Consider the following 12,436-nt stretch of genomic DNA (forward strand, 5'->3'; position numbering starts at 1 on the left):
GTCTTTCCCTGGGGCCCCCTAGCAGGTTTATCTGGTTGTGCAGAGGAAACTTTTTCCTAAGCCGTGAATTGTTATCTGTGAAGGTCGTGCAGCAAAGACGCCCAATTACAGGCGACAAATGTAATAATGAATCTTTTAAACCTCTGTATTATCAGGCAGAATTGTTAACTTTAAATGGCTGCAGATGTGCATTCAGTGATTTAAAAGATACGTAAAAAGTTCATTTAAAACGTTCAATGGCGATTTAAACATGTGAATTACTTTAAAATTCAGTTTTATTGCAAACAAATTGGTTATCAGATGTAGGCGAGTCGACAATGTGCAGTGTTTTATTTTATTGCTGTCTGACTCATTTCGACTTATTTACAGGGCACAGTTCAAATGGCTCTGTGATGAAGCAGGTAGACGGGTAATAAATGTGACCTGCAGCTTGTTACAGTCTGTCCTCTTGGCAGTAACTGAGGGTGATTACAATGTTTTCACAACAATCAAACCTAAAAAAAAAAAAGAAAAAGTGGGGGATTCCCACACAAAACAAGCAATTAAAACCCAACGTTTCAGCTGATCCCAAATGAGCAAAGATAAATCGTTTTTATCAGAAAAACCCTTAACTTTAACTTTTAGTTCCAGTCTTACGGCCAAATATTACATTTTTAACTCACTCTCACTTATTTTAATAATATCAAGCATATGACGCACTTTCCTTTAATCTTTAATGCAGTAAACCTGGTTTTAACCTTGAGATGTCTGAGCTTGCTGTGAGGATTTGATTCTGAATAATAAAAAAAAACAAAAACACGCTCTCTCTCTTGTCTCATTGTCCTGCTTATTCTTTAAGTTTCCCTTATCAGGATAAAATAAAAAGGTTAAACAAAGCTCAGGTTGAATATGGTCGTGTTTATACAGGCAAATGCTTTATGGGTGTGACCGCTGAGTCTTGAGCTTAACAAAAGACACACAAAAAAGAATCTCTGTCACTTTCTAAGTTTAGCTCTTTGTTTGCCATTTATTGAGTGAAAGCCTGACTCCAACAAGAAAAAAGAGACTTTACAGAATTTGCTTAATGCCAACTGACTTTCATGGGAACTGACGTGAAGACAATGCAGCAGCCGACTGTCACATAGCTGAAAATGGCCTTTTCTCCTTCTACTTGTGATGTAAAATGAAAAACAAGGCAAAGCTTAAATCTTGCAATGAGGCTTATTTGTCTTTTTAACATGGAACTTAATAGAACGTTTTACCTTCTTAACGGAACGTTTGTCCAGACTCATCTTCTAATCAGTTCATCCTTGACTCCAAGTGCATGTTTCCTCCAGATGTAATTGGATTTCCTCCAGGAGTTTGAGATAACACATTGACAAGAGCGGGACAGACATGAGATCACAGTGCATTTGACCTTTAACCGCCTAAATCTAACATCTATTAATCTAAGTGGATGCTTGAGCCACATTTGAAGACGTTCCCTCAGGGCATTCCATGACCCATCATGGTCAGACAAACAGGACATGCGTGAGGTCACAGTGACCTTTGACCTTTTACAACCCAATCAGTTCATCCTTGAGGACATTCAAAAGAACGGACAGAATCTTTCTGGGTATATGATGTGATTCCCCTTTTCCTTAAACTGATACTAAATTATTGTAGCATTAGAGTTTTTGAAAACATCTTCTTTCACCTTATAAAAAAACCACTTGTCCCCTTTTTCTTGTTTCTCCAGAAGATGACACCACCTCTGAACGGTTCCTCCGTGTGGTTAAGGTGATGTTAGGCCCGCAGGTGCAGCTTTAGTTGCCATGTCATCTTAATTTATTACGAAGGTTACGAGCGACCCCAGGTCGTCATTTCCACGTCAGGAATGCTTTGATGTTGACAGCAGCCTGGACGGTCCAACAGGAGGTTACCAGGCATTTCTGCAGGACTTGCAGTGTATCTCAGGGTCTTGGAGTTTTGGGGGTCTTTAAAGGGGTCTTATGTGTGCTTGGAAATGCAGTTTCCTAAAGAGATTCCAGGCTTTGTTAAATTAGTTGAGGGGCCATTGCAGAGTAGGGGATCCTCAAGGTGGCTTTGGTACGAGTCCCCAAATCTTTTAGAAGCTGAAGAAGAGTGTCTTGCTTTTTAAAAGAACTTTGGAAGGTTTGGGTTACTACCCAAAATAAGTGAAGTGATTCCAGGCATTAAAGAAACATCAGCGATCTGGGATAATCTGAAGATTTTGCAGAGATTTGTAGAATTATTTTAGGCCCTGCTGAAGGAATTGCAGCAGTCTTTGATGAGGTCGAGGTACTGTATCCATCAGCAGGTCTACGAGGATCCCTTGTGTTATTGGAGGAGTCCAGAAAACCATGAAGGGATTCCAGATTTCATTGAAAGAAAGGGTTGTTGCAGCAGCAGTCTGAGAGTCTTTTTTTTTTTCATGGTCTTTGAGGAGGTTTTAGGAGTCCTCAAGAGTTTTAATGCTCGAGAGATCTTTACAGGCTGCTGGTGCTTCTGAATTGATTTGAGGTGTTACTAAAGTAATTTCAGGGTGGTTTTTGGACATACTTGAGATCCAGGCATCATTCGAGGGGGTTCCAGGCATTACTGAAGAATATAGAGCAAGATGGGTCAAAATATTCCAAAAAAGATAAATATGTCATGGTATGTTTATAGGAGCAGCATGATTTTATTCAGGCCTTGACATATTAAAAGGCTGATTTTTTGTAATGGGCTCAAACCTGCAGGAAGACACAGACACATAATGACACTTTCTCACAAGTTGACTGAAACAACAGCATCTTGTTGGAAGTGTCCCGCTGTGCAGGCTGTAAAGTGTAACAGGAGCCGTGGAAAGACAGACCCGCGGTGTGAGACCACTGGGGACCCTGTTATGTTAATTAGCCTCTGATAGACCCACAACAGATGCAGCTGAATACAACACCAGGCGGGACGACATTTGTCTCTGTCTGAAGGGGTCTGACATTTCGACCTCTACCGGCTAATGTGCAACAATCAGGAGGACCTGTCCTTCAGCTGTGGACATTTATCTGCACTTGTGCAGACTTGACTTGGTCGTAACGGGCGTGTCATTGTTTTCATTCATCCGATCATCTGCACCATTTGAGATTCTTCTGTTAACATTTTATTCACACTGGCTCCTTTTCGAACTTGTGTGTATAAAATATTTGGTGGAAACTTTTCTGAAACTACTTCAACACAAATAATGTTAATGTTATTTGTTGTCTCCGCTTCTTAAAGTGTTTGTAGGCAAAGCTGAAAAAATTCAATGAAGGTACTTGAAGATTTTGGGGCCAGATGGAAAGTACACTGGGAAAACACACTCCTGCTTCAAATTCTGATCACACCACTGTACACAATTTGCTATTGGCTGATTAAATTGTATTTAAGTCTTAAGAAATGTAAAATAACGTAAGAAGAAGGTCAGTGGTTCAATACAGAGACAGGCAGGACGGAGTCTAAAAAGCAGCGAGGCTCAGTGGCCACAGGTCAGAGTGTGTGTGTTGTACTGGGCAGACTTCAGCTGTGAATTAGGATAAGGACGTTCCTGCAAAAGAAAGGCCGCTTCTACCCGGAATTAAGAAGAGTTAGAGGCTGTTCAAATAAACTCAAACATGAGAATCTGAAGGGCAATAAGTGTTCTAAATAAAAGACAGTCTAAAAAAAATCTAAGAAAGTCTAAGAAGTTTAAAAGCACTAAACTAAAGGCGGAAGTTTTTGCCTAGACACTTGTGGTTCAGTTATTGGACCTTGGCTGTGTTCAATTATAAATATAATGTAGATCGATTTTCACCACTAGATGGCAGCATTCGCAAAGGTTCGACAACAGAACAAGCCAGAGAGAGACAGGGGTCATTGGCGCTGCAGTAAAATCAATGTCCCATTTCTGTCTTCATGAAAACACGACTTTTAGATGTGGAATATACTTTCACCACACGTTTAATACTGGAAAAGATGTTTCTATGAAACTGTAGTAAAACAAAGCAGCTCAAATGTGGTGTTTAACACACAAAACCAAATGCACGACTGTGCTGCTTTGTAGTGTTGTGATGCAAAGCAGCAGGGGGCGGCTGGAGACTTAACGACCTCCCGTTTTTCATGCTTTAAACAACCACCGAATGATAACTTAAACATTATGTTCACGTTTTATAGTCCATCTTCCAAATGTCCCCAGTGAGATACATATTCTTTCTCATATTCTCTGTTGCATTCACGCTTGCAATTTGTTGGCGTGTGCAGTGTGTGCGCGGATTAGAGATTAGATAAATCAGTAACAACTGAACTTAATTCAATGCCACTGCATGGTATGAGTCGTCATCACCAAAAAAAAATAAAAATAAAGATTAATGAGCCCCCCACCCCACCCCACCCCCTCTTTTTTTCCCTACAGCATCTGGAATCAAAGGAAAAAGGATCCTGAACTATTTCATGTCGAACATTGATATTAGCCATAAAAACGGTGCCTAGATTCTAATTTCAATTTGTGGTCAAATTAGCGTCACACGGTGTGACAGAAAAGCAGCCAATCAGCTGCTTGTGTTCACCCTCAACGACACAATTATTTCCATCATCCATGTCCTCGCAGTCTCATTTGTGAGCATCGAATTCATCTTTACCCAGTCCATGTTCTGTCCACTTTGGCACCCAAATATTACTAATCGCTATTTAACACACGATCTGTGCATAGAATCAGCTGACTTTCCACGCGGCAGCTGGTTTGTACTTGGTAACTGCAGCCATAAGGACATTTTCTACATGTTTTGTTATATTGACTTTTCTGTCACTTAATAAAAAAGGTGGATGCTGCCTTTACGCATTTGAAGTATTACTTAAAAAAGTGACGTTTTTCACACGGTGAACCAGGTGCTACGTGGTCTTTAAGAGGCAGCAGATTAGAAATACTGTAAAGTAAAAGCCCCGCATTCAAGCAAAAATAAAAGTGTATCATGAGGGAAAAGGAAACCTTCAAGTACTAAAGTAAAGTATTCATTACGCAGAACGAGTCATTCTGCACAGTGCAGCTACTTTAAGTGACTCATTTATGTGTTGATTATATTTTATATGTATAAGAAAAGCAGAAAAACAGTGGAGCAAACATTGCAATATCACCCTCTAAAATGTGTGGAGCATAAAATGGCGATTCTCAAGTAAAACACAAGTGACTTCAATGTCTTTTTTTAATGCAGTACTGGAGTAATTGTACACATAGAACCGTCCAAAGCCAAAGCTTGCTGTCCGTTATATCACAGCTTCCAAATGTAAACTACTAAAAAACACTTTACCTTTCATAGCTGTGTCAGAATACGGTTTATGATCAATCTAACTAATGCACCTCGTGCTATTCCGCTGTTGCATTAAACAACTCTGCACAGACATGCAAATGTTTGCATCCCCTTGATAGTGCATTAAATATTAGGTTGGTTTTAAAAAGAAAACATAATTTCTGTCATTGCATACTGTTTTGCCATTTCAAAATAAAGGGATGCAAACTTTTGTACCCAACTGTATCTGCTGGTCTTGCAGTAACTGACAGAATTTATCAGGAAGGTCGCACGTTAGTTCACCTAATTATCATCGGACTTGGTTCAGGTTTCGTGTTGTGCTCTGCACCTTCCCTCTCATCTGTTTGTCCGCGTCTGCATCTACTGAGCTTTCACTTCATTTGGAATTCTGCAGGTTTTTTTTAACAAAACAAATTCTGCACCTGCTGAAAGTCTCTGCCGCAGCATAATTCCTATTAACACATTCCACAAAACCATTTTCCAACCAGCTACAGGAAAAAAAAAAAAACCATTAAGGTAAAACTAAATCCTTTAATCAGTTAACACGCTCATTCGATCCATTTGGACAATTAAGATTTATTTGGCATACTCTTGACATGCAGGGGTGATGTTTACATCGAGAGTTTTCACAGTACTAAACATGCTAACAGGAAAGAGATGGTGGATTTCAAAATAATACGCAGTCGGTTACATTCAAACATTTGGTCAAGTCCAGTAACATCTTAGCATGAGGGATGATGATAGAGGATTAACATCCCCGTAATAAAGGATGACTGCTACAGCCCACACAAATAAAACACACACACACACGCACACACACACACATAGATTTCCTTTCACAATAATACATATTTGGTTCTCCGACGCTGTAAAAGGCCACATTGACTTTATGTGGATGAGTTCAGGATGCGGGAGTCTGCGGAGTCAGATCGCTCTTCGTACTCCTCATCAGGAGAGTAGAGGCCTGGTTTGTGCCCCAGCGTGCAGCTCTCCTCCTGGATGCTGATGCGCTGCTCCTCCGATGGTCTGGAGGGGAGGACTGAGGAGCTGCGGAACACGGATCCCCCGGGCCCAGCGGGCGCTGCGGGGGGGAAGGGAGACACGTATTGGGCCGCCGATCGGAGCTGGTACTGCTGCTGCAGAGCCATGGTATTCCACAGAGTCACGTCGTTGTGCACGAACGGACTGGCCTGGCTGCGCGTCAGAGAGTTGCGCAGCATGAGCGGGTAGCGCGTGGGCTGCGGGAAAGACGGATGCTGCAGGGGGACAGCCAGCGGGCCTGTGGACACCACTGCCGAAGCGGAGTCGGACGTAAACCGGAGGGACTCGGGCACTCGGAAGGCGGAGCCCACCGACCACTTGGCGGAGGAGGACACCGGGTGGTAGGAGCCCAGTGTGTGCTCCAACAGGTGTCCGTTTGTAGGTAGCACCAGAGCTTCCGGGTGCGCGTCAGCGTGCGTGTGCGCACTGCCGTCAGGAGCCCTGCTGGACAGCAGCACCTCGATGGCCCCCACCAGATCCCCGCCGCAGCCTCTGAGGATGAGCTCCAGCACAGGAGGCTTGTGAGCAGGGAAGATCTTCTTGAGAACCTCCAGCGGCGGGCGGTTAACTCGGAGGCTGAAGGGCAGGTTGATGGAGCCGGCGAGGCCTTCGATGAGCACGCTCTGCTCCGCGGGGCTGACCGGAGACTTCTGAGGACTCTCCGCTTTGGCCTCCTTCTCAGCGCTGCCGGCTTTAGAGAGGCTGTAGCGGCTCTCCTCCTGGTGGGAGGGGGTTTCCGGACGCTCCGGGGTGTAGCAAGAGTTTGGCTTGGAGCCTTCAGGGGAGCTGACCGGGTCCTGCTCCTTCTCACTCGAGCTCCCCCCGTTTTCACCTCCTGACGCCTCATCAGCAGCGTCCTCTGTGGCCTCTGCGAGACAAGGAACCAGAAAGTCGAGACAAGTTTGGACACGAATCAGAGCACAGATGTGCGCGCGTGAGATGATTCACATGATTTAGACACTAATCTGACTCCTGAAAGCCTCTGCACTTCAACACGGGCTCCCATTATAACCCCAAACCCCCGCTTTGCGCTCTCCTAGGGAGGAAAGGTACCACACAATTAACCGCTGGTCAACTTTGTCTCCAACGCGGCGATTTATGCGGATTTACGCAAAGTGCTGACGGTGCGTCACCGTCGATACTTTTTGACCACGTTTTGTAAACTGTTGCTCGGTACCATTTCATCTGAACTTGATATCCTGCAAAAAAAAAAAAAGAAAAAAAGAAAAAAAAAATGCAGCTGTGGAGCAAACAGATCGGTGCTCGTGTCCAGATGTTTGCAGCTGAGCACGGTCCGAACAGTTTTGTTTAAAAAAAAAAAAAGACTAAATTTGTTACAAAAAGTTTAAATCATGATTTGCAGCTTCCAAACGAGCGGCAGGTGTCAGACATTTTCCTACTGCAACGCTGCAATTTCCCTTCAAAGTTATTCAAGTATCACATTTAAAGCAAACATACGCGCGATTGATCGTGTAACTGATGTTTTTGTGGGTTTAGTAGGATCAGGTGCTAAAATTAATAAGCGCTCTCGTGCCAGTTCCTTTGCGCTACTAGGAAATACACGAGACACAGAAGAACTACGAGATGTTCATCTCAGTGACAGATTTCTTTAAAATATTGTTACATTTGTTCGCTTTTAACAATCCAATTTTTACAGAAAATGTCATTTTTCTCAAATATTCCATTGAATAAAAGGTCAGAAAATAAAATAAACGTATAGCTTCAGCACAACTTTTGCTTTTTGTATTTTCTGTATGTTTTGTGTGTTTAAGCTTATGTGTTTACGTTTTACATTTTGTTGCTTTTTTCTTATCCGGGTTAAATTTAAATAACTTCATCTTTATGCTGAAATAATGAAATAAAAAAAACTGAATTTTAAGACACGTTTGAAAACACAAAGAATGTATCTTGTACCTTTTTATCCTTTTCCCATTTGTTACTTTGGAGAAAAGTGTTTAAAATAATTACAGAAGCCTGTTACAGGATTCTTGTGAGGAATTTTGTGGTCGAATTTTAGCAGCCTAATATTTTTATGTTCAGATATTTTCGTCATTTCGTCAAACAGGAAATCTCCCAAAATTTGTGCCTCTTCGTTCATCCATCCATCTATTAGCTGTAACCTCTCGTCCTGTTCAGCGTATCCCAGCTGTCACTGAGCGAGATAGAAGGGGGGGGGGGGGGGACACCCTGGACAGGTCGCCAGTCTAGTTTCATTCCATCAAATAAAACTTATTATTTAGCTCAATAGTCAAATTCTCCCACCTGTGCATGTTTGCGCTCCGGCCTGCACTGGCTCCGAGCTGCTCCACCTCAGCTCCAACTCCTCTGTCCTCGACGGGGCTCCTTGGTTCCCCTCCCCGGTTCCGGGTATGCTGATGCCGGGCAGCACTCGGAGGGACTCTGGGATGAGGCTCTCCAGACTCTCGTTGGCCTGCTGCCTGCGCAGCGCCACCTGCGCCGCCATGACGCGCTGCCGCTCGATGATGAGGATGCACTTCTCGCAGGTGCAGTCCTTGAAGCGGCAGTAGCGCTTGTGGCCTTTGAGCCACGACAGCACGCCGTGGTTCCTGCAACGCGCGCACTTGGGAGTCCTCTGGAGCGGGGCCCGGGGTTGGGACACCGGAGCCCCCATGTACAAGTACGGAGACCCGTAGCCGTTCATTGTGTCCGACGAAGCGTGTTTTCTAGGACGCACAAGTGCATCTGCAGAGAGGCGAGGCGGGGCGGGAGTGTCGTTGTCAGAGAGCAGTCAGAGAGATGGAGCTGGTGTGCTACAACGCATGACAGGATGAGGATAAGAGGTGTAGGCTTGTAGTGGAGGATCCACCTTTCCCTCGGCTGACAGCACAGATATGCATCAGGCTGACACGCACTTCTGGAGCCGAGTAACCAAACGCTGTCACTCGCGTCAAACGTCCACAAAAAAAAAAAAAAAAAAAAAGAAAAAAAAAATGCCCACTTTTCACTGAGAAACTCACACGTTTGTAGTTTCGTTTTAAAACGGAACAATAACTTTCAGAGATCAGGAAAACGACTACGGAAAATGTGCGCTCATGTATCCAGAAGCTGTTTTATTAAGTGGTTCCAAAAAAGGCCAAACTGTAGGAAAGACCGGTAATATGGCATCTCACTGTGTGCGGGGGGGGGAGGGGAGGGGGTTAATAAGCACACAAATATCAGCAATAAATCAGAGAAGAGCATCACGGCACTAATTGTCATCATTATTAAAAGATTAAATGCATTTTTGCACAGTTGTTTTTCCCCGTTGATTTGCACTGAAAGTAGCAACAGACGCCTGGAGTTTAAAGTCCACATGTGACATCAGCATGTGTCAAAGCTGAGACATTTCAGGCCCTGCGGGTTTGTGGAAACCTTTCTGCTTAAAAAATATATATACACAGAAACACCTTGGGGACTATTACGACGTTTATAAATGCACACGTTTATGGGCAGTTTGTAGATTATTATTATTTTTAATAAGATGCTTTTAACTAACGACGCAAGAAATTGAACCTAAACGCTTAAAATGTTTTAATCCAAACTCCGGTGTTACACTATAAAACGTCCGATTGAACTCCAAAACACAGGGTTATGTCCAAGAAATAAAGACACTTGAGCAATTGTGCTGCATTGGAGGAAGGTTTCCCAAAAACACTTGTCTACATTTCCTGTCCCTGTTGCCTGCGGGTCCACGGGCTTTAAGGCTTAATTTGCGCAAAACGCGCGCGCGCGCTGCTTCTCGCACCCTTTTACACAATCGTACATAACTTAGATGATTAGGTCTCTACATGTATAAAAGCCCTCGGGGAACTACGGCGAGGATGCTGATATGTCCCCTTCTGCTGGACTAATAGAGGGCATTGAAACATAACACCGGACAAAGCCGGGGCCCATTTCTGACCGTAAAAAAGGTTTATTCAAGCAAATAATGGGATCCAAGCAGCGCGGCTTACAGAGGATAACAGCACGGTAAACTTCCCCACATGAAGCCCGTCTCCAGGGCTATTAAGCTTTTAATTGGAAAATAGCAGAAGAAATTTCAAGGTGACTAGAGAGGCTTTGCAGTTTGTGCCGGCCGAGTAGATTTGTGGGAGGGGAAGACGGTGCACCCACCGTCGCGTAATAAATGTATGCATGTTGTCCGTGGACGGAGACTAACACACCAGCCGGAATAAAAAGTTTATGCTGCAGACGGTCGTTGGTCCTAAAGCACCAGTTTTCGGCCTTTTTAGATTTTCATGCGCTGCAGGAAAAAAAAAAAAAAAAGTCATCGGCCTTCCGCTGACGTTTGTGGCTTTTAATACTGAAACACGACGTCCCTTTTATGTGTTTTACTGTTTTCTTTATTAGCATGGGCCGATCATGAGTTTAAGTTAATTTTGTAGTTTTAGAGTTTGTGTGCTCATCTAGTTTTTTTATGTCTTTATTTCTGAGTTTTCAAGAAATATGCACAGTAACTTGAGAAGCCCTGAAGGGGCTCTGGGGCCCCTGACAGGCCTGTTAGAAGGCCACGAAACACGTTTGCATAAATGGGAATAAAGTTCAGACAGCTAGTAACATCAGTGTACAGGTGGTTTTTGTGATGAGATAATGTCAAACATGACATCAGACATCACCACACCTGGTGGGGTGGAATTTGATCCCATGGCCTTCTGCATCCCAACCCGAGGCTCCACCCATTGGAGCCACGAGGCCCCCAAAACATCACATGATGATTAACATTCACATGCCTACACAAGTACAACTTTATAACTTCACATCAAGTGCAAAAACCCCATAGAAAGTGTCAGTCATCGGGCTAATGTTTTAGGAGAAATACTGATAATTTAATAACAATAGCAGCGTGTAGGAATACTCTGTTAAAAGTGAAAGTCCTGCAAAAAAACCTTCCTCTTTGATGAAGCTTACATTAAGTTATAGTCATACTGCGATAGGCTTTGACTGCTTTTTTCAGCTCATTGTCAAATTGAAACTAAAGCCTGGATGTACACAGGTTTGGTGTTTAAAATCTAGCCATGCAGACTCAACACATCGAGGACCTTTGCATCTGAGGCTCATCACTCTTTTACTCCACCAGATGAAATGAGTCATGCTGATGTCACTTAGATCTCTGAGCTCACAGGACGACGTCTGGGATATTGGCAAAAGATGTTGTGAGCTGGTAGCTCCTTCCTCTGTCCACATTGTCACAGGCAGATGCTTTCCCCCCCTTTCTGTTCATCTCAGACTACACGTCATTATCTCATTTACAGTTTGACTAGATGAGCATTAAAAAACAAACAAAAAAAAAATACCTCCTTCAATGTTTCTGCAGCTTTTGTATTGATTGAAGTTACACATAAATTCATAAATTAAATTGGATTAACACCAGTTACTGTGCACGGCTCTAGTTTAGACGAATCAAAAATCCATATTAAGTGATCAGCTTCATTCTCAATAATCTCCTCTCGTAACCGTATTTTGCATAATCCCTAAATGGCAGCGCACTGTGAAAAAATGTATTTATCACACTAGCTGCTGCATTCCATTCAAAAAGGCAAATCATAAAACAAAGCGAGCGAGAATCCACATCTTGGAGCTCATGTTTATATTAGCAGAGGAAAGTCCTCCAGCGGGGCCCCACTCACAGCTGGAGGAGGAGCTGACCTCTGCTGAGTGGGGTTATTATGAGGTGCTGATTGGGGGCGTTGCTGCCACTCAGAAGTCCTGTCACAGAATCGCTGATATAAGTCTCCCCAAGGAGGCAGGACACCGAGCTCCTACAGAGGAATTAGCCGGACGTCTGAATTAGCGCGACGTTTTTTTTTTTTTTTTAGACATCACAGAACATCAGTCAGACGTCAGACTTCACTCCCACCCGTCTCCAGAAGAAAGAGGAGAAATCTTGGGGGTGTTTTTAGGCCACTGCCAAAATGTTTTACATAGGCATTAATACAAGATGTCAAAAAGAACTTGGAACAGACATATAAGTTCTAAATGTATTTTGACGTTCTACTTAGTGGTTTCACGTTCTGCACATTATTGCTGCCCAGTAATCTAAAGTCAGTGTGCTATGATCAAAAACTGAAGTCTCTTCTGTATGAAACTAATTTCCGTGCTTTATCGAAGCTCCTTCTGGC

The 12,436-nt window shown here is 43.3% G+C and overlaps 1 protein-coding gene across 1 annotated transcript; it reads right to left on the reverse strand.

The window, feature by feature from the left end:
* Positions 1–5,195: 5,195 nt before the first annotated feature.
* On the reverse strand, positions 5,196–9,161 carry dmrt3a (doublesex and mab-3 related transcription factor 3a). Its single transcript, XM_067521951.1, has 2 exons — positions 8,580–9,161; positions 5,196–7,185 (listed from the first exon to the last, which is right to left on the reverse strand). Exons 1-2 carry the CDS (start codon positions 8,977–8,979, stop codon positions 6,164–6,166), a joined length of 1,422 nt encoding a protein of 473 aa, XP_067378052.1. The 5' UTR covers positions 8,980–9,161; the 3' UTR covers positions 5,196–6,163.
* Positions 9,162–12,436: the final 3,275 nt, after the last annotated feature.

This window comes from Channa argus, chromosome 11, assembly GCF_033026475.1.
Source record: "Channa argus isolate prfri chromosome 11, Channa argus male v1.0, whole genome shotgun sequence".
Taxonomy (NCBI): domain Eukaryota; kingdom Metazoa; phylum Chordata; class Actinopteri; order Anabantiformes; family Channidae; genus Channa; species Channa argus.

Excerpts from the sequence above, each read along its gene's own strand:
- dmrt3a (XM_067521951.1), bottom strand. The coding sequence starts at position 8,979 with ATGAACGGCTACGGGTCTCCGTACTTGTACATGGGGGCTCCGGTGTCC. Across the intron at positions 7,186-8,579 it reads CGGAGCGCAAACATGCACAG|AGGCCACAGAGGACGCTGCT; the intron begins GTGGGAGAATTT and ends CTTGTCTCGCAG.